We start from the raw sequence: 25452 nt of genomic DNA on the forward strand, positions 1-25452 counted from the left end.
AGAAGAAGTCGCGCGCCCCACGTACACTACGAGTTATGTGTTATTTACCTTCAATTTCATTTAAATGTTCAAACTCTATGACTCTAACATTAAATGACAACCGAACAAGCGTTAAAGTTTCAACAAAGAGCAATAAACCACATTTAAATTCGCCACACACTCTTACGAAAATTCAACAACAAATAATTCTTAATTGAGATCAAATTTGGACATCCGATAATTTATATGAGAGAAACATTCATCAACAAACCATTTACATGATCAAAACTTAGCAAAGATTTATAAAACAAAGATCTGGTGTGAAATAAGCTTGTACAAATTAAATATCATGTTAGGTCAAAATTGCAGAGCATGGAAATTTACGTTCAATTCAAATTATACAACAAGGAAAATTACTGAAACTGAAATTGTGAGACAAAGACAAATTGCATGAGGTGAAAGATTGTAAAGTTAACAGATTTACATGTGATTAATATTAATTCGTGTCCAGTCAAGTTATTGGTTAAAATTCAAACGTGAAATTATTTAGCTGCATTGTGGGCCATTATTACACATACATTTCCCCCAAACAAAACACATAAACAAACATGGCAGACAATCTGCAGTTGCAAAATGGCGTTGGACGAATTCGTCATTCCAAATAATAGGCGTCGAAAATATGCGATGCAAAAATACGATGAATCCTGTGGCGTTGTATAAACGATGGGCTAAATAAAAGGAATAAAGGCACGTCCCCCCATGACCCACAATGTTTGTTAATTTGTGCAATAGGTTCAGTTAAAACATGTGCTCGGTTAAAAGAAACAAATGGACGCTTCAAAATGGCCGCTGCCTGAACAAAGAACGGTGAAAATAACAATTCGTTTGCCGCCATCCAAAATACAGATTTCACAAATATAGCTAAATAAAGCATGGCCCGAAATAAAAATCACTTCCTGTAAAGCCCTACTGCGATGGATTTTAAATGAAAGATAAAAAAACGAGATTAGTGGAAAAACAAGCGCACGCGTCGCTGCGTCACGAGGTCAGAAGTATCGTCGGGACTTGAAAACTCGCGGCGAAACAGGTGTTCAAAACATACCTCTCCAAAGATGCGAAGATTTCGACACAGCTTACCGCCAACAGGAACACAAAAACCTCGTCGTAAGAACGATGAGAAATCAGGAACACCCAATGGCTCAACGGTGGCTGCTAGGTTTTCCAATGGAACTGGATCAACACTGGAAAAACAAAACACAACAGCAAAAGGCACAGAATAATTCACAATTAAAAATACAACCTGTTGCTCGAAGCGCTCGAAAAGAAGTCGACCGTTCTCTCCAAGCGATCAAAAGGAAGTGACCGTTTTCAAGACAATATCACCCTCGCTTTGCGCATCTCTGTTTCTTTGGGGTGGTTGGTTGCCAACCTCTCCTTCTTCTCACTAACCGTTTCTTGTGCGCGCGGAATTCGTTTGAAATTTTAAAAATTCGAATTGGATCCTTACAAGGGCGATTGTAGAATCGGGCGAAAACTTAGGTCCCCAAGCTGCTACGCTTTTAATAACCTCTAAGCTAACTCCTGCCCTACTTGCTGACGATGTGGATGCGTGTCGAGTGCTATGAGCACCAAATTTTTGCGTGTCGACTCCACTCCTGCTAAGTGTAGTCCGTATCCACCTGGCGATGGTTTGACCTGATGCTGCTCGATGGGGTTTTTTATGGGTCAGGAATAGCTGCTGAATGGAGCCTCGTAGCGGAGCTGTAATCTTTACATAGTGTTTTAAGGTTGAGGCAACACACAACTTGGGAATGGTCTTAAAAAAGGGTAAGACTAGCTTGGGCTGCACTCTAGGTGGTGCTTTGCTCTCCACAAGCTGCCCCCCCCACCCAGTTTTTGAAGCATCTGTAAAAATTTCCATAGAAATCGAAGGAGGCACTAGTGAGTGCAAGGCTGAGGGGATTGTTGTTTGCCACCAAGTAAGCTCGCCCTGGACAATATTTGATATTCTTATGGTGCCCTCATAATTTCCTTGAGATTTTTTCAAGGCCGCGAATTTGGACTGTTCTAAGAGTTTTAAATGCAAGGGTCCGTAAGGGATAGCAGGGCAGAGAGATACTAGAGAACCCAACACTTGAGAAAAGGTTCGAATTCTACAGTGGTCCTGGCCCTTGAGAGCCATTAATCTTTTTTGCATGGTGTCAATTTTATTTAAGGACAATGTAATAGTTAAATTGGTGCTATCAAAAAAGAAACCCAAAAATTTACATTGTTGCTGGGGTATTAAGCAACCTTTGTCCTGATGAATAACAAAGCCTAAGCGTTCCAAAAGTGTGACAGTTACTCTGACATTTGTAGAACATTCAGTCCTAGAATCCGCTATTAACAACAGGTCATCCAGGTAAAATACCGAACAATAACCTCTTTCCATAAGGAAGGAACTAAGGGGTTTTAAAAGCTTCGTGAATACAAACGGTGCAGTACAGAGTCCAAAGGGTAGGCATGCAAACTGAAATAATGTTTGACCCTACTTAAAACGAAGATATTTACGAGAGCTCTTCTCTACTGGAACAATAAGGTAGGCGTCCTGCAGATCAATTGTGGCCATGAATGCATTTGAGGTCAAAAGATGTTTTACCGATCTGTAATCTTCTAACTTAAAATGGGGAGCCGTACTGAAGGTATTAAGATGTCGTAGATTTAGAATAAACCGATTGGAGCCATTTGGTTTTTTAACCAGGAAATAAGGAGAAAGAATCTCCTCTGGACAGTGTTTGCATTCTTCAATTGCTCCCTTGCTTTGTAATTCAGTGATGCATAACTGGACCATCTTTTCACCATATGTTCATTAAGACTGGTATCCTGGCTATTAGCTGTATTGGGATCGACACCCAGTAAGGAGACAAATTCTGGGTGGAGATCGAGTTCCTTTGGCAGTCTTGGTGGTGTTGTTGGTTGCTGGGGGACGTCTGTAGACTGAACAGACACAGAGGAGTCTGAATGTGTCTCGAATTCAGACTGGTCGAACTGCCCATCGGACTGCTCTGAATGAGAACTCTCTGAAAGGAGAGGGCCGTATTAATATAGCCTTCTTAATAATTGGCACTCTACATATATAGAGGCGTCAGCGATGGATTAATATAGCCTTCTTAATAATTGGCACTCTACATATATAGAGGCGGCAGCGAGGGATTAATATAGCCTTCTTAATAATTGGCACTCTACATATATAGAGGCGGCAGCGAGGGATTAATATAGCCTTCTTAATAATTGGCATTCTACATATATAGAGGCGTCAGCGAGCCACTCCGTAAAAAAGGAAGGTGGCACTGTGTGTCCCTGGCAACAAAACGTATCTACATATATAGAACGTCTAGTCCCTCTCAACGAGTCCCAGGTGATAAGAATTTTGCAAATGGAGGTTGACCTTTGTTGCACATGAGGGGTGTCCTTGGGGTGAATTTCGCTATTCTAGAAATACTGAAATAATTAGTGGTTACCGACCTGAGGAAACTGTGCCCAGCAACGTTTCGAGTTTAGTGAGCTTCTTTCGCAGCTTTGCCAATCGACACTGCTCGCCATCCCCACTCTTTTGCTGTCAAAAACAACAGCTGATTTTTGACGCTACAGGGATACTCCGTGTAGGTTAGCATGTGTTTAATACAGCGTGGTATAACAATTGTTATATTTACGACAGTGTTCTTCAGTTTTTGATGTGTTTTTGTACGAATTTTATTTAATCGACAGTTTAGTGACAATTCTGTGACAATTTAGTGTTAATTTAGTTTAATTTACTGATAAATTAGTGACAATAGCAACCAACATGTACTTGAAATTATCAACTGTGTGCAATTACTTAAGTGCAACCCCTGCTAGTAGATGTTTTGTGGAAGGTGAAAATGTTCTGGAGGCCGAGCATTTAATTTTATGTGGCACAACGCACAGAATGAATGAGGAATGGGGCCTTAAAGCTTTCTGTCTGCAAAGTAGTCACATAAAAAAGGATCCACATGAAATAACAGGGGTCATAAAAGTTGGACAGCACGTAGAAATTGAAAATTTTGTTTGCACTTGTGCAGCAGGAGCTTCGGGAAGCTGCAAACATGTAGCTGCAACGTTGCTGTTTTGCACCAGGTTGTATTTTGATTGATATTACAAATGGCATCATGAAGTCTTTAAAATTGTGTGTTTTTTTTTTCTTTTAGGAAACCAGTAAATGACTTAGAAGAACTGTCGAGTACTGATGTAGGTTGTTTGTGGAAAAACAAGAAGCCAAAACTAGAAACTAAGTATTTGCCACAACCTCTGAAAGAGACTGAATGTTGGAAACCTGTCATGGAAAGAAGACATATAACTCTTTCAAAAGAAGAGGCAGAAGAGGTTCGTACAATAGCCTCAACATCTGTGCCAATATGTGCACTTAGTTTACATAGGTAGGTTTTGTAGGTAGTGCCTAATTAAATTCACATCTACTGTGTTGTGCAGAATTGGTCGAAGGCAAGACATCGAAGAAGAGACTCTTGAAATTCCCCCATATTTAGAGAAAATTCTAAATAATTCGAAAAATTCAACATTTATGCACAGGTTAGAAATTGACTGCACTGTTAGCAATGAATGTTGCAAACAAATTATAGAATTATTTAAAGCTGACATTATTCTTAATGGACTTGTTTGCAAACAAGGTAGTCTTGAGTGGAAAGCCTTTAGAAAAAATAGAATAACAGGTAAGAAATAAATACTTTTATTTATTTATCAAAACTAATTAACATAACTTACAGGATCGACATGTCATACTGTCTACAGATTTAAAAAAAATGATTGGACAATTATGTTAAACAATTTTTTTAATAAAAAAGACGTCATGACACAAGCGATGGCCCACGGCCGAAAACATGAAGGGTCTGCACTAGTGGCATTTGCAAATCAAAATCCCACTTACAGTGTCAAAACAATGGGAATTTTGATTTGTAAAAAGTATCCCTGGTTGGCATACTCCCCTGACGGGATTGTTTTTGAAAATGAGGAACCAACCAGACTTGTGGAAATTAAGTGCCCTTTTTGGGTAAGTGGTTTAATTTTTTTCGTTATTTAAAGTTAATGGAAATTTCTTACAGGAAAAACTAAATCCATCCAAGAAGTTCTAACTGAAAATCGGTTAATGTAATGATGACCTAACATTAAAAGAGTCGCATGCTTATTATTCCCAAATACAATTGGGAATGGCCATTTTAAATTTAAAAATTTGTGATTTTATAATATTTTGTTCGAAAGATGAAAGTTATTTACAAATTATTATACCATTTAACGAAAATTTCGCAGGTATGTTAATGGATAAAATTTGTAAAAAATATTTCAGCAATATGGTACATTATGTTTGTGGAGGAAAAAAAATCCAATAAAGGTGTAGAATTTTATTTACTCTAGTAATTCCAAGTGCATTACCATTATGAGGAAATTAAAAAATATATAGTTAGGATGTAATAATATACTTAATTTTTTTGTAATCTTATTTTTTTAAAAATAAATCATCTCGCATTACAGGCTTACTTAGGTTTACGATCGCACAAATTACTATAAAAATATCATCAACAATTGAAAGTAAATGCACTGCTAACGTATTTTTCAATATCCTAAAAACTTTAATTCGTGCATTTACTCTTTCTATGTGGACTCGAGCTGCAGCAATGCTTTTACTTTCAAGAGCCTCTGCTTTATTGAATTGCTTTTTATTTCTTAAAAATGGAGGTCTTACAATTCCAATTCCACGATCTTCGCAAAACTGTTCGATTAAAAACCCTTTATCCACCATTATTTGGTCCACATATGGTTCAAGTTTTTCAATGAGATTTGATTGTTCGAAAATACTCTTGTCAGATGCTCTACCACCGTACGCGGGACTGACATAACTGATAAGACCAGCAGGAGTAACTCCTGTCATGAACTTTACTGTATTGGATTTTTTGTAATTGGAATATAATTTTATTCTACAACATAGTTTCTTTGGTGCTTGCACATGAACCTTGGTACAATCTAACACAATTCGTACTTTTTGGTACTTTTTAAAACACATAGGTATATTTTGTAACACATTCTCTTTAGGTGGTAAGTAAATAAGTTCTTTCATAATATCAGCCAAAATCTGTACAGTTTCAGAAAAAATTCGTTTTATTGATGTTACTGATATATCACCAAATAAAATCCCAAGAGCTGAATAAGTCAAGTCTAACTTTAACTTCATAAAGACCAATAAAATACGGTGTTTAATACTTAAACGATGAGAACGAACATCTTTTTTAAATTTAGAAAGTAAATGAATTAAAAGATACAGAACATTAAATGATGGAATTCCGGTTAAAATACTTAACGCCTTATTATTATTGATAATAAAATCAGCTACCGAAAACCAAGAAGTGTTCACTTGAACACTGGTATCTTTCATAGGTTTAGTATTATCCCAAAAACTACTTTCTTCAGTCTGTGTGGAACAATCTTGGAAATGTTTAGTAATCACTGGAAAAGTACAATTCTCATTGTCAGTCACTCCAAGTGGGGCTTCTTTGAGACTCAACAATGCTTCAGCTGCATCATTCCTTTTAAATGAATTTTCAGCCTCAATACCAGCCTCATTGAGTTCTTGCACAGTTATATCCTAAAAAATGTATTTATTTTCTACCGATCATTTTAAAAAATTGCCTTCTCTACATACCAATTTTCTTCTTTTGTTAAGTCGTTCTACCCTTTCTTCTGATTTTTTTTTTGACCTTTCACTATAAACACTCCTTTCTGGCAACTGTTGAGTAGGGACTGCGGTTTTCTTTAAAAATCGCCTAGTGTAACAATCTAAAATTAAAGTGAAAACCTCTGTACGCATTTTGTAAATATTTCTAGGTTATACCTTCATCAGGAGTAATGTAATCTGCACTGGTAAAGTGCCGGGAACACACATACATGTACGGTGTTACGCTTTTGCCCATTTTTAAATTCAATTCCCAAAGTTTTCGTCTATCAGTCAAAGTTACTTCACCAATTCCAGAAGTATGTCTTACTTTTTGTCCCAGAGGTGGAAATTTATGAAATGAGAGTTCAGGATTCTTTTTATTGACACTATTGCACTTATAAACGCAGCAGTTTACATTAGATTTACTGCTTTTACGGCGTGAATGCACAGATTTCAACACAACACTCATTTTTTATAGTAAATTACCACACAACTAGTACTGCGTACGTTGATTTATCCCTGTAGGATTAACGCCACATTTTCACGGCAGAGGGCGAATCGCTTAGCGCAAACAGTCACAGGCCGAGTCCGTATAGGGAATTTTGTTCTGAGCTGTCAACTAGTGCACTAACACCCGCCAGTGGCGTAACTACAAAGTGGTCTACAAGACGTAACTACGAAATATAATCAATAAAAACGTCTGCCGTGATAAATATGATATTCTAAGACTACAAGAAACAAAATATGTTAATGGCAGACTTGGTCAAAATTAGTTTGAAAATTTTATATTTTTTGGCACTTTCAAAATTGTCTGCCACGATGTTAGACGCGTGATAATGGTCTGCCATGGTTACTTTTTAATAAAAATAAAGATATATTTTAAAATTTCCAAATGGCAGACATGGTCAAATGCATTTAAAATTAGTCATTTTTTGATACCTGGCGTACCTGAGCCCCAGCTGCGCCAGCCGCGCTGGGCTTAGTGAGTCCCCGCCCCTTGTATGTTGGATCGAGGAGACTCTCTGTACAAAATTCGAGGTCTGGTCAATTACATACAGGTAGCCGGCCACTGGCTCTTAGACTATTACTATGGAGTTAATAAAGTCAGTTTAAATTGTCAAAATGGAATAATAAATATTATTCCATTTTGACGAATTTTATTAATAAAATTTCAATAAATAAAAATTCGAATCGAGAAATCGTGTAAACTGCGAAACTAATTTTCGTGACAACCAGCTTAACAACCAGTTGTTTACATTTTTCTAAATTTGTGACACTGGCGGCATTTGTGTTTTCCTAGACAAAAATGTCTGGAATTTTGGAAGATAAAGACGAAAACGAAGTGTTTGTACCCTCAGCAGTCCTAGACGAAGCTTTGGAAGCTATCAATAAGGTGGTGCCAGCAAAATCCAAGCATTCATATGAAAAAGAGTATACGAATTTTTGTGAATAGAGGAAACGAAAGCATGCAAAAGGAGTAGATGAAAGAATAATTTTGGCTTATATTTCGGAACAGTCAAAAAATGCTAAATCTTCATCACTATGGTCGTATTATTCCCAACTGAAGAAGATGTTATCTGTGAAGGAAAATATTGATATAAGCAGGTTTGTGACATCGCAATGATTAATATAAGGTTTAAAATATTCATTATTATAGATTTCATCAAGTGTCAGCTTTTCTAAAACAACAGTCTGTAGGGCGCAGACCAAAGAAATCGAAAGTGTTCACGCTCGAAGAAATGGAAAGGTTTTTAGATAATGCTTCTGATGATGAATATTTACTGCAAAAAGTAATTTTTGTCGTGGGAGTTTTTGGAGGATGTAGAATGGGTGAATTGGTGGCCATGTCAGTTGATGATGTTGAAGACAGGGGTAGCGTACTTGTAGTCCAAATTCCAAACACGAAGACATTATTTTGCCCATTCATCGGAAATTTGATATAAATTTTAATAATTTGAATAATTGTAACTTTTATATTTCACACTACAATGACAAAGACTAATTCAATGTTAATATTTTTGGAGAAGAAATAAAAATATGTTCTTAATTGAAATTTTTTAATTCACTGAACGCTTTGATTCTACTAGTGAATTCAAACGCTTTGATTTCACTAGTGAATCATGAACTCCTTATGAAGGTTACTACGGAGTTAATAAAGTCAGTTTAAATTGTCAAAATGGAATAATAGTAATTATATACCAAGGGAGAGAAAACAATTTTTATAGCCGAGCTGAATTATACCCGAGACGCGTAGCGTCGAGGGTAATAATGAAAGCGAGGCTATAAAATGGTTCTCTCCCGTGGTTTATATATTATTTTTTTCACTACTAGCACATTTGTTTAACTTTTCTTTAATGACAATGTATAAAAGTCGGAACGAATTTAAGATATCCATGAAAATCAAATAGCCTGTGAAAACAAATGAATAAAAATGACATTAAACCAAAAATCTTAATAAAGAGCAAAATGTCGACTAGCGACGAAGATACTAGTGTGTGCACCCCGCCAGAAATCCGAAAAGAAGCAAGTAACGTGCAGTGTGATCAATTACTGCCACAAAAATCAAAAGAGTTCTACTTAAAAGTTTACGCACAATTCAAAGATTGGTGCAAAATTAAAAAAGTGGCCAAAGTGTCAGAAAATGTCCTTCTTGTTTATATGGAAGAAAAAGCTAAAAACAAAAAAGCTTCCAGTCTATGGGCCACATTTTCTATGTTAAAACAAACTCTTAAATTAAAAGAAAATGTGGATATTTCAAAATATTATAAAGTAATTGCTTTTCTCAAACGCAAAAATGATTCCTACACACCCAAAAAGGCGGCTGTTTTTGAGAAGCATCAAATCACAAAATTTATTTTAGAAGCACCTGATGAAATTTTTCTTTCGTCTAAGGTAATTCTGTTAATTGACAATGAGATTTTAAAAAACGCCAAATTACATTTGCTTCCAGGTTATTCTCATTATAGGAATTGCAGGAGCTTGTCGGACAGATGAGCTCTGCAACATGAAAATGACAGATGTAGATACACGAGAGGATATGATAGTCATAAATATCCCTCAAACAAAAACAAAATCTTCTCGAAAATTTGTCATTATGGAGCCCACCTGGATTGATGTGGTTAAAAAATACTTGACAAAAAGGCCGTCTCCTGATATGGCAAGGCTTTTCATTGGGTTTAGAGGTGGAAAACCGACTAGACAAAACATGGGACATAATACGATAAGCAAGACACCTTATAAAATAGCTCAATACCTACAACTGCCAAATGTCGACGAATTTACTGGCCATACATTGAGGCGAACATCAGCGACTATTTTGGCTGATATGGGTGGGGACATATTATCACTCAAACGCCATGGGGGCTGGAAAAGCTCAATGGTTGCTGAAGGGTATGTTGAGGAGTCTCTCACTGACAAAAGAAGAATTGCAAATATAATTCAGGGAACACCTCATCACATTAACCTACCTGCTCCTAGCTCTTCCAATATTTTATGTGAGAGGAGTGAAGAAGTGTGCAGTGAAATGCCATCTACTTCCACACATGCTGCTACAAACAGTGAAATAACTATACCGGTGGAGAACTTTACCTCCAATCGCAATACATCGGGAATCAATATGACGTGCCACAACTGCACAATTAACTATTATTTCAAATAATTATAGTTGAGGTGTTAATCTTTAGTTACTTTGTTGTTAATACTTATTATTCTCAATTTTTTAATAAACATTTGTCTTTCGAATAACACAATATTATTTCTACATTAACATTTTCATTATTTATTATAAAAATACTACTTCTTAACAGATTACACAAATTAGAGGTTAAAAATGTCGCGTGCTCGTAAGAATAACTGCAATAGATTTTTCATGGTTGCTCTGGTGGCATTCTTGCTGGAGTGTGGTCCAGGCGGCAAATTTAAGATTTCGCAAGAAATTTCAGCTTCCCAGTTCTACATCATCTGTCATTAATAAACAATGTATAAAATGTGGCAGCTTAATGTCAAGTAAACACCTCAACTACGACATTCTAAGGTAACCATGGCAATACTGTCAATTATTTTCATTATCTACTAGTAGGAGAGAAAAATCCATTATTGGGTAAGGTGGAGAACAGTAATTTCTCAAGCATCAAACACGATATATAATGAAGTCTTCTGAGGCTAGTAGTGAAAAAAAATTTTTAAAGGAACTATGAAACGTAATATGAGTCATGTAAAATACTTTAAATTCACCATTACTTAGAAGGTTTTGTTGTGAAAAAAGTATGTCAAAAAAAAATAATTTAGAGGTATTAGGTTGTGAATTAACTGGTAATTCGCATCAAATTAAAAAGTTAACCTCAGTTTGTTCAAATTTTAATTTCTCAGAACGCGCAACTAGTAATATGATGATATCGTAGAATTCTTTTTTATTTAAGATGTTGTAAAACTGTACTGATTAAGACATCTGGTATGTTTCTATCTCTGTATTCGTCCGACACACCGTAATGAATACCCGCACTTCTTACCATTCTAGGGGTGGAAACGAATACCTGCTTAAATATAGTGTGTCCAACGAAGACAGAAACATACGTCTTTAAAACATCTTGAGATAATTAAAGGAATTCTGCTACACTTTCCCTGCGAAGTCGAAGCAAGTTCGAATACTTACAGTCAGAAGAAATCATATATAACAAAAAAAGTAACAAGTTAATAAAGACTAATGCTAAGAGCTTGAAAAATGTTTTCCGGTGCCTTCGTATTGTACGTGTTACACAAAGAAATTTATTACGTAGTCATATTGTAGTGAGCATTGAAGCAGCAAACTTAATTGACTCCGTTTTATCCATGAAGGGTCCCTGAAGTGTAATCCGGGTCAAATTTAATCTAATCTTCTAGTTACCGCGGTTATTACAGTTGATTTAACTCACGTTTTTTGTATTTAGTTTTGCCTGTGAGTGGTTTATCAGTATAAAATGCTGGGTAATCTGAACATTTGTCGCTACTTAATACTATTACCTATGCTTAAAGTGAAGTGCTATTATTATGAGGAACAGAAACCTATTTATTTAACGGCGGCCGTAGGCGATTATGTTATATTTAACTGCAACATTGACTTTCCACAAAATATTCCCATACCGTATATGCTAAACTGGAAAAAGGATGTAAGTTTTCTATGTCTCTATTTATACGTAGGCCCTACTTAATCTATAATCGTTGCAATTTATTTATAGATTTTTTTTCTTAGTTTACTATGGCAAAACTTCATTAATTTAAATTTAAATTATATTTAATTATATGTAATTATTTTACAAGGGACTAATAATATTAAGAGTTGATGTTTACCATCTGCCTTGTCTAACCGCCCGTTTTTTAAGAGCACAATATTATGTGAGCTTACTTTCCCAGATACTTTTGACTTCAGAAATATATGTCTGCATTTAATAGTTATTTCTGATTTTTCTACAGATGCCTCGGTTAAATCAGTGACTGAATCAGACAGCAAACGAGAAACATGTTTCTTTGAACAAGCGGTACCAGTTCTTTAGAAATAACCGACAAAGAATTTATGATTTTAGGAGCCTTTTGTTAATTTATTTTTCAAGAAATGCGGTAAAATATTAAAGCTGTGAAAACAGGCAGTAAGAGAACATAAATTATGTGGGTAGTCGACTTGTGTGGACCTAAAATTGCGCAAAGAAATACGCAAATGCGCGATGCTATTTCTATTCACGAAAGAGTAATGGTAACATTACGATTTTTTGTATCAGGTACATATGTAAAAGTTTATGTAAATCATTGAACAAAATAAGTTGTTCTCCATAAGTTATGTCACGCAGATTTTGTGGTTTTTGAACCCTTCTTTTCTGTGTCACAGGTTGTCACATTCATAATTATGATCCCACCCTCTATTATAATATCATATAATTTTAATGTAGAGTTGATTTTGATTAAATCAACATTGCCTCTTATTTAATACTAGCTGACCCCGTGAACTTCGTTTCACCTATAATTTAATTTTGAATCTGCAAAACCGAATGCTTTGAAATCTTGCAAATGTTTTAAACATATGATAAGCATAATAAATTTTTGTTCAAAATCTATTTACGTATCCCCTCCAAAAAATTGATGACGTCAGCCCAAAATTTTGCCAAATGAATCCTATCTAAAATGTCCAAAATAGGATGAGACTAGACTTGTGATTTATCATTCCATTCATATTTTTTAGTTTTGCTTATAGGGGGTGTCTCAAAAAAATTAATCACTGAGTCAATTTATTTTATTGATTGAATCAAGAATTGCAAGACTGAATTTTGAAATATTGCAGACGTTTGGAAGTTACTGTTTGACATGGTACGTTTTTAATCAAAATATATCTGTTTATCAAGCCCAAAAACTTGATGACTTCATCTCAAGATTTTGTCGAATAAATCCTATCTAAATTGTGCAAAATATCATCAGTATATTTTCGTAATTTATCATTGCATTCATATTTTTTGTCTTTGCTTTTACAGTGACTGAAAAAAATATTTGGATCAGTCAATTTATTTTAGTGAATAACTCAAGAGTTGCAGAAATGAATACTTTGAGATCTTGCAGACGTTTTAAAGTTATTGTAAGCATGGTAAATTGTTAAGAATATTTATTTATTCCCCCCAAAAAATTGATGGAATGGCTCACTCGATTTTCGCAGATAATTTTGGGAATACAATATAGTTATTTTTAGTAATACACTGCACAAATCCTAGGTGGTATACGTGTTGATGGTAAATGTTGATTAGGTCATCACAAAATTGTGTGAAGAAAATGCTGAATATGTTTCATACTTTTGGTGAGAAGGAAGTTCTGTCGAAACAACGTTCGATCAATTTTTTGACAATGGTTGATATAAATAAAACTCAGTAGATGGTCATACTCGAAATACGAAGTATTTACTCGAATATCATATCAACATATTTCTAGTTTTTCTAAATGATGCTAATACTTCAGTAGGTAACAGTTGATGTTCAAGTATCACCGTGATACAACAAAAAAGGAAAACACTGACAGTGTTCAACCATAAGTTAGTATGGGGTAGACACCTTGAGATGGGAATCTCTATGGCCAGTGTTAGAAAAAACGCACTGCACAATTTATGCATAAATAAAAGGTAACTATCTGAAAAGTTGTCGATATTCCCGCTCCTAATGTGTTTTTCAAACTGAATGCACCTCTTGACGACGTTCCGCGTTCATGAAAGTCGCCATGTTTAGTTAAAATTCACTTTTACAATTATCCTGCTCGTTTTCTAGGCTTCTCAATTATTTGCCACGCCGATGCTAATTTTTAGATTAAATGCTCACAAAACGCGTAGATGTTCAATTTGTGTCCGGGGAGATACAGTGTTTCCAAGCAGGTACTCAGTACATAGAGCATGGCCGACTAGTATAAAGATTATGGCCTGTCCAAGAGGTACCATACGTGTTGCCATCTGTTAATAATTACACTTAATAATTTAGCAAAATTTTAATTTGATTTGACATTATGAAACTTCAAAACGTGTAATGGTCGTTTGTTTCGGTATGAATGCCTTTGTACCTTTCAAAAAGTGTTAATAATTCTTTTGTCGTTTTTGAATTATTAATAGATGGCAGCACGTATGGTACCTGGACAGGCCATAATCTTTATACTAGTAGGCCATGCATAGAGTAGATGCTCAGGTATGTAAGAGTAATAATGAAGTAGGTACTTTGTACTTCGAATATGAGTATCTACTCAGCTGTATTCATACCACCAAATGTCTCGCTTCAATGTTTGATTATGTTGATTATGAGCACAACGCTGATCAACTTCCATATCCGAATTACTCATGAAACAAATCATTGCGGTTTGCACCTGAGGTAGTTCGTCGCACATTTGATTGACTTCGTGGACCTATGTCAGCTTGTCGTCTTCTCGGCATTGTAATGAACTTCATAAAACGACACAATTATTTTCACAGTCAATCAAATCTGTAAATTTTGTCTTGAGAATTTTAAAATACTGAAAACTTCAAATTAAATCCTCGAATAACGGTAAAGTTTGAGGTTTTGTCGAAACCAACAATGTGAATATAGGTAAATAGAATGGCAGATCAAAATTAATAAGACACTTTCGCAATGTGTAAGTGAATTCACTTTAACCAAAACTTTTCTTAAAATAAACGACGTTTTTTTTTACGAAAAAACAAAGAACGATTTGAAATGCAATATACTTTTCACAATCGCAGAATAGTTTTGTATGACACGTCAGTTAGACGACAGGTCCGTCAGGAACGCCAACTATTGAAATTAATTCGAAGTGGCGATTCCCATACAAAATTTTTAGAATTTTTTTTTTAGACTTTTCCAGGCAAATTTTTAAATTTTTCTCTCCGTAAGAACCATCCTCGTACTTCAACGAATATTTGAAAACAAAAGTTAGCCGAAACGGTTGAGTCGTTCTCGAGTTATGCGCTTAGCAACACATTTAGCGATCCATTTTTATATATAGGTAAGATTATGTAAAATCTTCTTTCCAAATATCTCTTAAAAATGTAAAAAATTGGTCGAAAGTTGTTTTGGCAGAACTTCCCTAGCACCGAGAAAACAATGAAACATATCTTAACATTTTCGAGTTGAGTTTTTTCTTTACACAATTTTGTGATGACGTCATCAACATTTTTACAAGGACACGTATATCAACTTGGATTGGTGCAGTATAATACTAAAAATAACAGTAGATGAATATGAATATGAATGCAGTCATAAATCACAACTAAAAACTCAATATATTTTGCACATTTTGGATAGAATTTATTCTGAAAAATTTTGAGATGACGTCTTCAAGTTTTTGTTGGGAATAAACAGATATATTTTGATTAACAATTTACCACGCTTACAATAACCTTAAAACGTCTAGAAGATTTCAAAGTATTCAGTTTTGCAATTTTTGTGTTATTCAGTAAAATAAATTCACGCATTCATTAATTTTTTTGAGTCACCCTGTATAAGCAAATCTAAAAAATATGAATACAATAATAAATTACAACCATTAGACTGATCATATGTATTTTGCACATTTCGGGTGGAATTTATTCGGAAAAATTTTGAACTGACGTTATCAATTTTTTGGAGGGGATAAGCAAATACATTTTGATTCAAAATTTATTATGCTTATCATAACTTTAAAACATCTGTAAGATTCAAATTTAAATTGCAAAATGTTGTTTTATGTTTTTGTTTGTTTTTTCAAAAATCTGGAATCGGCCCAGTACTTTCGGAGATTATCTGTTTGATAAAAACCGGGACGGCAGATAGACGGACAGACAGACAGACGGGAACGGGAGACTTATTTCTTCGTACTCTAGGGGTCATGAAAGGTCGAGAAAACGTAAAAGTGGAGAATCGGCTGACGGAAATAATAATGTTTGAAAATTGTAATATTTTAGTTTTGTTTTTTATAAACACTCGGCATATTAAAATTTAATTTAATTGATACCACAGTAAAGCACGTACTTTTGTTTACCTCCCCATAAAATATTATTACACAGATTTTAAAATCAATACGATTGCGATTTTTTTCGTGAACCGCTTCATTACAAAAATTTTTTAGAAAATTTAAATTAGGCATTCTATTTAAAAAAGTACGTTGGATATTACGCCTCAAAAACAGAACATTCTGTATGGTTGAAAATAATTTTATTGTTAGCTACGCGATTTCTATAGTCGTTTTTTTTCATATCGTGCAATTAGTGCTGCAGTTTGGTCTTTTGACCACCCAAATTTGGCCATGGCAAAACTCACCACTCGCGGATAGCACTGTAGGAGTTCGAAACGTGTTCGTATTGTGAAAGTCTCTCCAGAGAGGCACAGCTTTGATTATCAACTAGAGCCCAAGTTCTAGCAAATTTGCTACCCTGTCCACTGCTCGGCTACATTAGCGAATAACTTTTTTAGCACACATGGGATCTATGGGGACCTTTGGCACTTTATTTCTACTGGTGTACCCAAGGTATGTACCAAAATTCAGCTCTGTCGGAATTTCTGTTATTTGATCACTATTTTTATGTCTATTTTGACCGGATTAAGATGTGGGGAGATTTATTTTCCCGATGTTTATTCTAATAATGTTTTTTCAATTTTATATTGTCAATTATCTTTTTAGTAAACCAAACAGGATATGTATTGGTCAAGTTTGAGTACTTACAGGTCGGAACATGCTTCGAGAAAATTTTGTATAAAGTGTCGTATAGATAATCGCATGCCAAGTTCACATTGTTAATGTTATCTATTACGGTCCAATCAATAGCTGCGATTTCAGCATACAATTAAGGAAAATTGGCTTTTTTTAAATTAAACCTAATGTTGTGTCCGTTACCTTCAAAGAACGTGTTTTTGGCTTAGCACTCTCTATAAAAATTCTCAGACATGGATGATGCACATCTTCTTGTAGAAGTGGTAATGGTTCCCTAATTACTTCAGTATTCAATTGATTATTTGATAACACCAGATCCAGTAACTTATTGTTTACATTCACAATTGCATTGCTCTGTTTTAAGCCATTTATAATGTTATGAATTTATTATAAGTATTGTAAAAACCAGTTGTTTTATTTCCAAGTGTACACTCATTCAGTTCTGGAATGTTAAAATTTCCCAATATTAATACAGGTTGGGTAAAGTCTACAGTATTTTCAATATAATGATATTGATATGTGGTGTGTATATCGAACGTGTGTGTTCGCGTCTCTCTCGTTTCTAAGTCGAAATACCAGTGAATCTGTGCGCGAATATTATTATTTTTGTGAGAAGCCATAGGTCCTTTGTATTACACAAATTTCTGACCCCCTCGTGGGATTGGTGAGTTTGGGTTTTGTCCAGTTTTTTTAATTTTTATATTTAGTATTCGCTTCACTGTATCGAGCTATCATTTAGTTTTTTTTTCTCTCTTTTCTTTATAATAGTTTTTCCATCATTCTTTTGTTTATTTCTTTTTCTTTCTCTTTTTAATTACAATCATGGGCGCTAAGTGTAAGAAATGCGGAAAGGGAGTTTTGCGTTGCGATGATTATGTATCCTGCAGTACTTGCAAGTATATCTATCATGCTGGATGTGCGGGTTTAACCGGACAGATTTATGAGAAAATGAAGGTAGAACTTACTCTCTCCGCATGGTGCTGTTCTTTTTGCAATTCAAAACCCGAATCAAAATCTACTTTATCCGCCACATCTGATGTTAATATTAATGTTGATAAAAATCCTTCACTCAGTTTCACTTCTGATTCACTGAAAAGTCTCTTCAAGTCTCTTTGAAGCTCGAAATGGGCAATCTACGTAAGGAAAATTCGCTGCTGCATTCTGAAGTTAACAAGTTGACTCTCGCGCTCAACCGAGTTCCTAATCCCGATACACGGCAATACTTTAACCACACATTCAGAAGTATTAAAAAAAAAACTCTCAGGATACGGTGATTGTTAAACCCAAAGATAAGAATCAATCGGTTAATAAGGCTAAATCTGATATCTTGTCTAAGGTAAATCCGGTGAACTCTGCTATTGATATCGGCAAGGTTAAAAATCTCAAAGATGGTTCAGTGTTGCTTGGATGTAAGGATGCTAGTAAATTTAAAGAACTTGCCAGCGTAAAACTATCTACATCCTATGATATTAAAGAAGTAAAGACCTTGCGTCCTCGCATCAGAATTTCGGGCATCTCAAACGATATTGATGAGAGCAGCGTTTTGTTATATGCAGTCAAACAAAACGATTTCTTATTTGACAAACCTGGCGATTATAAACTGTTAAAATTTCTTCCGCTTAAAAACAAGCTGACTTATTCCAGGCTTTAATAGAAGTTGACTCGTTTACCTATAACAAAGCTTTCAATATTGGTCACTGTCTTATCGGCTTAAATAGTTGTTCTATTTATTGCGGTTTGGAAATCCCGCGTTGCTTCCAGTACTGTGGCTTTAATCATTCATCCATCTCTTGTAGAAGTATCATTGTTTGTCCTAGATGTTCAGAAAGCCACAACGTGAAGGAATGTAAAGCTGCTTCTTTGTGCTGCGTCAACTGTCGCAATTTAAAATCAAATAGCAAACACGCGAATATTAAAACTGACCACGCCTCTTGGGATCATGACAATTGTCGAGCTTACGATTTGGCTATCACTAAGTTGAAGCAAGATCTTTTCGGTATTGCCGAATAGCAACTAATATCTGGATCCAACACTTTAGTTTCATCTTTACGTATAAGTCCAGCTGTCTCGAACTCAGATTTATCAAATATTTCTAATAATTCCTTTGTTACTACTTTTATTCCATCCCTTAACAATAATCTATCGTCTTCGTTACTTATATATTATCAAAATGCCCGTGGCATCAACACCAAACTTACAACACTTCTCAATTCTCTTTCTTCTTCCAATTTTAATTTTGTATGTCTCTCTGAAACGTGGCTTCATGACGGTGTTGGAAATTCTGAATTTTGTCCTCTTGCTTACATTGTTTTTAGATCCGATAGAAACTTTGCCAATTCCAATCTTTCCAGAGGTGGACAACAATTTTCGGCAGTTCAATTAGACTTATCTGCACGCGGTTTTGATGCTTTACGTTTGATCGATGTAGTCGGCATTAAGTGTTGTTTTAATCATCTTTTCCTTTTCATCTTTGTTGTCTACATTAATCCTAGAACTTCTACAGAAGAGTATAATTTGTTCTTCAGCCTGATCAGTAATCTTACAGAACTGCATAATCAACGCGTCTTAATCGTTGGAGATTTTAACATTCCAGAGTATCATTATAATTTATAAGCTTCTGCAATAGGTAACAATAGACTATCACTTTTTAACTTTCTGAATTTGTGCGATTATAAACAACATTCTAATATCGCTAATAGCCATGGTAGATTCTTGGATCTGGTCATTACAAACCTTCTCTGTGTTATCGATCGCTGTGCAGATCATCTTTTATCTGAGGATGCACATCACCCTTCGCTGCTTATCACGTGTTAGTTTCGTTTGCCCAATACGCGACTGTTAGGTAATCCTGTCTCTCCTGCGAAAAAGTGGAACTTTCGTAAGGCTGATTATCCAAACTTATATCGTAACCTTGAGCAAATGGATTGGTCTTTCATGGATTCCGTCACGGACGTTAATACTCTTTGTCGTATTTTTTATGATAAATTTAACTCTGTGTTTGATCTTTATGTTCCCAAAACTTGCCGACTACACAATTACTCTTACCCTCTCTGGTTCTCTTCTGATAACATAAAAAAAGTTAAAATCAAATGGAAGCTCTGGTGCATCTACAAAAGATCCCATAGTGACTTAGATTTGACTAATTTTAAAAGAATTCGAGCTGAATTAAAGCGTGACATTAAATTATCGTACGCCATTTATATTCACAATTTGGAAATTAATATTAACTGGGATCCTCGCAAGTTTTGGGCTCATGTCAATAATATTAAAAAACGTTCGGTCATTCCTTCTCAAATGAGCTATCTAAACACATCTCTGTTGAATCCTCAAGACATTGTAAACGCCTTCGCCCAACACTTTAGTGACAGTTATTCTAATCTCGCACATGGTGATTTTAATAGTCTTGACGAAGATCTCAGCAATATTCCCGTTTTTGTCTCTGCTATTTATGAATCCGATGTATTAGAAGCATTGAAAAACATTAAGTCTAATTCTACGTGCGGTCATGGCGACATTCCGGGTTTTCTTCTATCAGACTGTGCTACTGCATTTTCTCGGCCCTTGACCATTCTATTTAATTTAATACTCAAATCTTCCTCCTTTCCTAATTTATTCGTACTTGAAACTACAGTTTTGTACATGTCAAAAATTTAGCTATGACTACCTAGCTCAATTTACATTATAAAATGATCATTCATTGTCATTCAAGAAGTGATTTACATCATAATTTGCCTTAGATAACAGATGCGTTTTAATTATTTTCTTATATTTACCTAGCTCTAGTTTTTTAATACAATCTGGCAATTTATTATAGAATTTAATGGCATAGTAGTAGGTACAATTTTTAGATTTTTCTAATCTGACTTTCTTAGGATATAGCTTGTTATGGTTTCTTGTGCCATATGGATTAATTTCACGTTGTTTTATATACTTATCTGTATTTTGATGTATATATATGAGAGACATGAAGAGATATAGGGAAGGTAATGTTAAGATGTTAAAAATGATATACTGCTTCTTGCACTCCTCCCTATAGCCCAGATTTGCCAGAATCCGGATTGCTTTTCGCTGAAGTCCGAAGATACGGTGTCGGATTGTAGACCGTCCCCAGCACAGCAAGCCGTAAGACAAGTGAGACTGTATTAGTGCAAAGTATGCTTGCCGTAGACAATTGGAATCAATTTGGCCTCTAAGATTTTTTAAAAGGAATATATTTTTATTTAGCTGCTTTGCTAATTCCTGTCCGCGTTTCTTCCAATCAAGTTTGGAATCTACAGTGATACCCAGGAACTTTGTCGTGTCTTCATAAACAGGGAAAGGTGTTACTTTGTTTAGGGTAAACATAATATTTACCGATTTATCTAGGTTTAGTCTTAGGCGATTTTGTTCAAACCAATTTCTGATTATTGTCTGTGTCTCTCTGTTAATAGATGCTGCCGATTGAGCGGTCATTGCTTTACTCAACAAAGTAGTGTCATCTGCGTATAAGACAGTATCTAATGTTATTGATGTCGGTAAATCGTTTATAAATATAAGAAACAAGAGCGGTCCTAAGATAGATCCTTGTGGTACGCCTTGGTTTATTTTAAGACAATCTGAGATATTGTGTTTTTATTTGACAACTTGAGATCTATCATCCAAATATGATTTTATGAGCTTAATGCTAGACTTATGTAGGTTGTATGTACCAAGTTTTCCAAGCAAAATATTGTGAGAGACACAGTCAAAAGCTTTCGATAGGTCGAGGAAGGAGGCCACCCCATATCCGCCATTTTCGAAGATTGAAGTAATATGATCCACTAGTGTTAGGACTGCTTTCCCTCACATCATGTAAGCCAATAAGAAGCCTTGAATTTAAATAAATCAACCAATCAGAATCGAATTAGGCGATAATTTTGCACTAGTGCAATTACCGATAATTTGCATTAGTGCAATTACCGATAATTTTTGGTAATTTTTCTTAATGAACGAATTTCACAATTTTATAATTTTACAAAATTTATTTATAATAATTATTGATTGTACAATTGTTATATACATATTTGGAATTTTTACTTTCCTCTGGCTTATCTCCTACTGTTTCTTCTTGTTCATTTTGCCTCATACAATCAACTAAGGTAACATGATGGTCGCTATCCAGCTGTAAATAAGATTTAATTGAAGAAGTACTAGAATGTCCAGTAATTTTAGTTATTTGATGCTCTCCCACACCAGCTTTAGCTAAACAAGAAACCACAGTAGATCGATTGGAGTGATTTGTGATTTTAATTTTCTTCGTATCCAATCCTATTTTCTGGGCAGCAGACTTATAGTCCATGTAGAAATTTGGTTTCTTCCAATAGGGCAATTCTTAAAGAATTCAACAGAATGTGCACTCTTCCATAAGGGATTCACTGTTAAAAACAATCGATGAGTGGTAATACTTTTGCCTCTTTTGTCCATCAATTTTCTAAACAATCGGTAAGTAAATAAATTGCATTAATATCTAATTATTGAAAAAATCAAAATTACACCTACCTAACTGGACAACGATCAGAGTTTTTCAGATTATTCGTTAACCACTTCTTTTCGCACAGTCGTCCGGCTCCACCTTGTGCTGTTTTTTCAAAAATAGGATCGTAGATTATACGTCCAGTTAACTCGCCAATATTATTTCTTTCTTCCTTGAAATACGTAACCAAACATTTAGCCGCTTCCCCGCCGCGCCAAGCAAGTTCACATGCTGCTATGTGATAAAATTTTCGTTGCAGACCGTCTGGTGTTTCTTCATCCCAAAGACCAACAATTTTCTCGTGTTCCTCGAGAGTTAAACTAGCTGCACTACGTTTTCTTTTATCAATATCACGCTGGAGTTCTTTTCGTTTTGCGTCACGTGCTTTTCGGGCGCCTGAAAATATGACGTCTTTGAACGGATCAAACGATACCCTATATTCTTCGTAATGTTTCTTCTGCAACAGTTTAGCCACAGTATTCCACATAGTCTTTACAACTTCCTCTTTATACTCTTCACCATTTAGCTTCTTCATATTAAATCCGAAGTCCTTCATTATCCTGGACAATTCTTCTATAGTTGTGTCTCCATTTAAACAAGATTTCCTTTCACTGCAGAAACTCTCAAACTGTTTCCAAGCTGAAGACCTCGATTTTTGGGTATTCAGGGGAACCAGATTTGCAATATTTTTGTCGATTTCGTGCACAGAACTGATTCCAAAACGATCGTACATTTTTGTAATGATTTTACACACAAAATTAATGTTTGTTTACGGATTGCTATTGTTTCTGTTGTTTCTATTAGATACGACACACCACAACAATTTAATTTTAATGCTAGATTATTATGGGTTCAGCAACTTAATTTTTATTTTGGCTTGCTATTTTCGCAATTCGTCAAAATAAAAGTGGGTGGGTCTGTTTACAAGAAGTTGGTTCGGGAAATAGTCCTTTGAACACCTCTCGTGGCAGGTCAAATTGCCTCCTAATTTACATTTAAAATGTGAGAATTTCTGATGACCCATACGTGACATATTTTAGTATTAAATTTGTTGTAATTTGCAAAATAAAAATCTAAAAATAAATTGATCAAGATTGTTCAAAAAACTCTCAATGTTTCTCAGGTAGCCACCATTGTGGTCATTTCCGCTTTAGAAAACAATTATGACTAAGTTTTACACAAAATTATTGTTGCTAATATGTCCCGAACATGACAGTGGAATGCTCCATAATTCGGCACTCTTAAAATTTGTTTGATATGCACATACAGCGCATTTTTTTTGAGTGGCCATGGGGATTCGTATGTCAAATTTTATACACCATGTTAACTGATAAGGCTTATCGACAACAGAGAAATTATACAAAATTTTGCTACAGCATTTCCACGTCGTCCCATACCTGACAAGAACAGAATTTAAAAATTTTATGGCAGATTTATAACCATAGGTTTTCTCGATCGTGGACATCAAAAACGCAATTTCAAATTATCTTAATTTTTTCATTTATGTCTGAAATGTTTTTCTCTGTCATGTCTGTACAAACTGTTTTTACAAGTGTACGACTTTTCACAAATGTTGCACGTGAACATACTAAATATATATATATATATATATTTCTACTGCGATCCTTTCGGGAACTTTTATTTCCTACATTGTACATAATGGGGAACACATGGTCATTTTGAGGAATTCCCCAAAATGCCAGCGATTTATTTTTTATTGTGTGATGCTTTTGGGGAACGTGAAATGGTGTAGTTGTGACAAATGTAGGAACTAAAATTATAAGTCGATAAAATAGAATATGTCTTTAAAACAAGTTATTATAGGCATTTTGATATTTATTACACTGGTGTAGTGTGGGTTGTATGATATGTAGAACAATCATTTGATGCAAATATAAAGTTTAAAATTAAAGACATTCAGATGGGCCACGGCTCTGAGTTATTTTCCGCTATTCAGACTCTATCCACCCATAATAATATTTGGTTTATTTAAGAAAATAAAAAAGAACTGCAGCAAAAACGGCAAAGCTTCCTAACAGGAACACAGAACATGTGAAGAGGTAAGCGGCATTTTGAGGAACTTTTGTTCATATTTTGATCCCTTTGAGGAGGGCCGAATTTTTACAGGTGGCAAAATAAACCCTTATTCGTTATGCTTAACTTCTTATTAGCAACATTTAGAGTTGAAATTTAAATCTATTAAACAAATTGTAAAAAAAATAAGTAAAAATGAAGAATAATAAAAAATCCATCTTTGGCACTTTGGCTGATGTTCGGCAGGTGTTGTACATACTAAATAAGCATGATAAATTTATAACTTTACTTGGAAATTTTTACTTCCCGAGCGTAAGCTAAGGAAGTATTGTAAGCGCGTCTCTACTTTTATGTTTCCTCGACGTTTCACGACCTCTAAAATACGAATAAATAGGTCTCCCGCGTAGGTCTTGTCTGTCTGTCTTCCATTCATCCGAATTTTTATTAGACAGATAATCTTCGAAAATGCTGGACCGATTGTTCTCAAATTTTATTCATATACTTATTAGGAATGTTATGTAGATGGTAAAACGCTAACCAAAATTTGGCAAATCATCCCCATCCACGATGTGATGACGTCCGCTCATTATGCTTCATAATAACACTGTTTGAATTGTATGAAATAATATATTCCTCTGTTACAATTTTAATATTTTGATTACATATTATAATTGTTTATTATTCCTTCTTAGTTAGAGGCATCGTACGTAGGTGTGTGACAGCTAGAGTGGTAGGAAAGTGCGCGCCTCCCATATCCAAGGTCCAGCGATTGAAAACTGGCGGGCAGCAGTTCATTCGATTAAATAAATTTAATAAAATGAATCACTTTCTATTTTTTTCTTTTATTAATCGCAATATTTTTAAATGGGAAAATTTATTAGTACGTACAGCCCTTCTATATCAATCCATTCATATTTTTATCACAGATGCATTGCTTGGTATCTAAACGTGCTTATAGTCGAATTCTTTCAAAGTATAAACATAAACACCTGAAGTTAGCATGTTATTACAAGCTCTTATTTTGAAAGAAGGTTGTAACTATATATTTTTAAAACAT

General features: G+C 34.8%; 5 protein-coding genes across 7 annotated transcripts in view; 3 read left to right on the forward strand and 2 right to left on the reverse strand.

Moving 5' to 3' along the window:
* Positions 1-1169: 1169 nt before the first annotated feature.
* On the reverse strand, positions 1170-10236 carry LOC135132591 (uncharacterized). 3 transcript variants are annotated; one of them, XM_064060738.1, is made up of 2 exons: positions 10165-10236; positions 1170-3038 (listed from the first exon to the last, which is right to left on the reverse strand). In XM_064060738.1, exon 2 carries the CDS (start codon positions 2408-2410, stop codon positions 1424-1426), a length of 987 nt encoding a protein of 328 aa, XP_063916808.1. In that variant the 5' UTR covers positions 2411-3038; positions 10165-10236; the 3' UTR covers positions 1170-1423. The 3 variants fall into 3 exon arrangements, with proteins under 3 accessions (XP_063916808.1, XP_063916790.1, XP_063916799.1); XM_064060720.1 differs by lacking the exon at positions 10165-10236 and adding an exon at positions 9951-9999; XM_064060729.1 differs by lacking the exon at positions 10165-10236 and adding an exon at positions 3484-3535.
* LOC135132580 (uncharacterized) lies at positions 3537-5331 on the forward strand. The gene is made up of 5 exons (XM_064060709.1): positions 3537-4113; positions 4185-4412; positions 4465-4703; positions 4758-5041; positions 5094-5331. Exons 1-5 carry the CDS (start codon positions 3803-3805, stop codon positions 5121-5123), a joined length of 1092 nt encoding a protein of 363 aa, XP_063916779.1. The 5' UTR covers positions 3537-3802; the 3' UTR covers positions 5124-5331.
* Positions 5340-7351, reverse strand: LOC135132570 (uncharacterized). The gene is made up of 3 exons (XM_064060697.1): positions 6875-7351; positions 6686-6819; positions 5340-6628 (listed from the first exon to the last, which is right to left on the reverse strand). Exons 1-3 carry the CDS (start codon positions 7164-7166, stop codon positions 5486-5488), a joined length of 1569 nt encoding a protein of 522 aa, XP_063916767.1. The 5' UTR covers positions 7167-7351; the 3' UTR covers positions 5340-5485.
* On the forward strand, positions 9398-10360 carry LOC135132605 (uncharacterized). The gene is made up of 2 exons (XM_064060749.1): positions 9398-9589; positions 9648-10360. Exons 1-2 carry the CDS (start codon positions 9410-9412, stop codon positions 10353-10355), a joined length of 888 nt encoding a protein of 295 aa, XP_063916819.1. The 5' UTR covers positions 9398-9409; the 3' UTR covers positions 10356-10360.
* A 1131-nt stretch (positions 10361-11491) lies between these two features.
* Positions 11492-25452, forward strand: part of LOC135132619 (protein borderless) — a 204528-nt gene continuing 190567 nt past the window's right edge. The window contains exon 1 of the mRNA XM_064060762.1: positions 11492-11841. Coding sequence (XP_063916832.1) covers positions 11653-11841 — 189 coding nt within the window. The 5' untranslated portion in view covers positions 11492-11652. The remainder of the gene's footprint in view (positions 11842-25452) is intronic.

The sequence above is a fragment of the Zophobas morio genome, unplaced genomic scaffold, assembly GCF_036711695.1.
Source record: "Zophobas morio isolate AGI-343-1 ecotype UQ-CSIRO unplaced genomic scaffold, CSIRO_AGI_Zmor_V1 ptg000002l, whole genome shotgun sequence".
NCBI lineage: Eukaryota > Metazoa > Arthropoda > Insecta > Coleoptera > Tenebrionidae > Zophobas > Zophobas morio.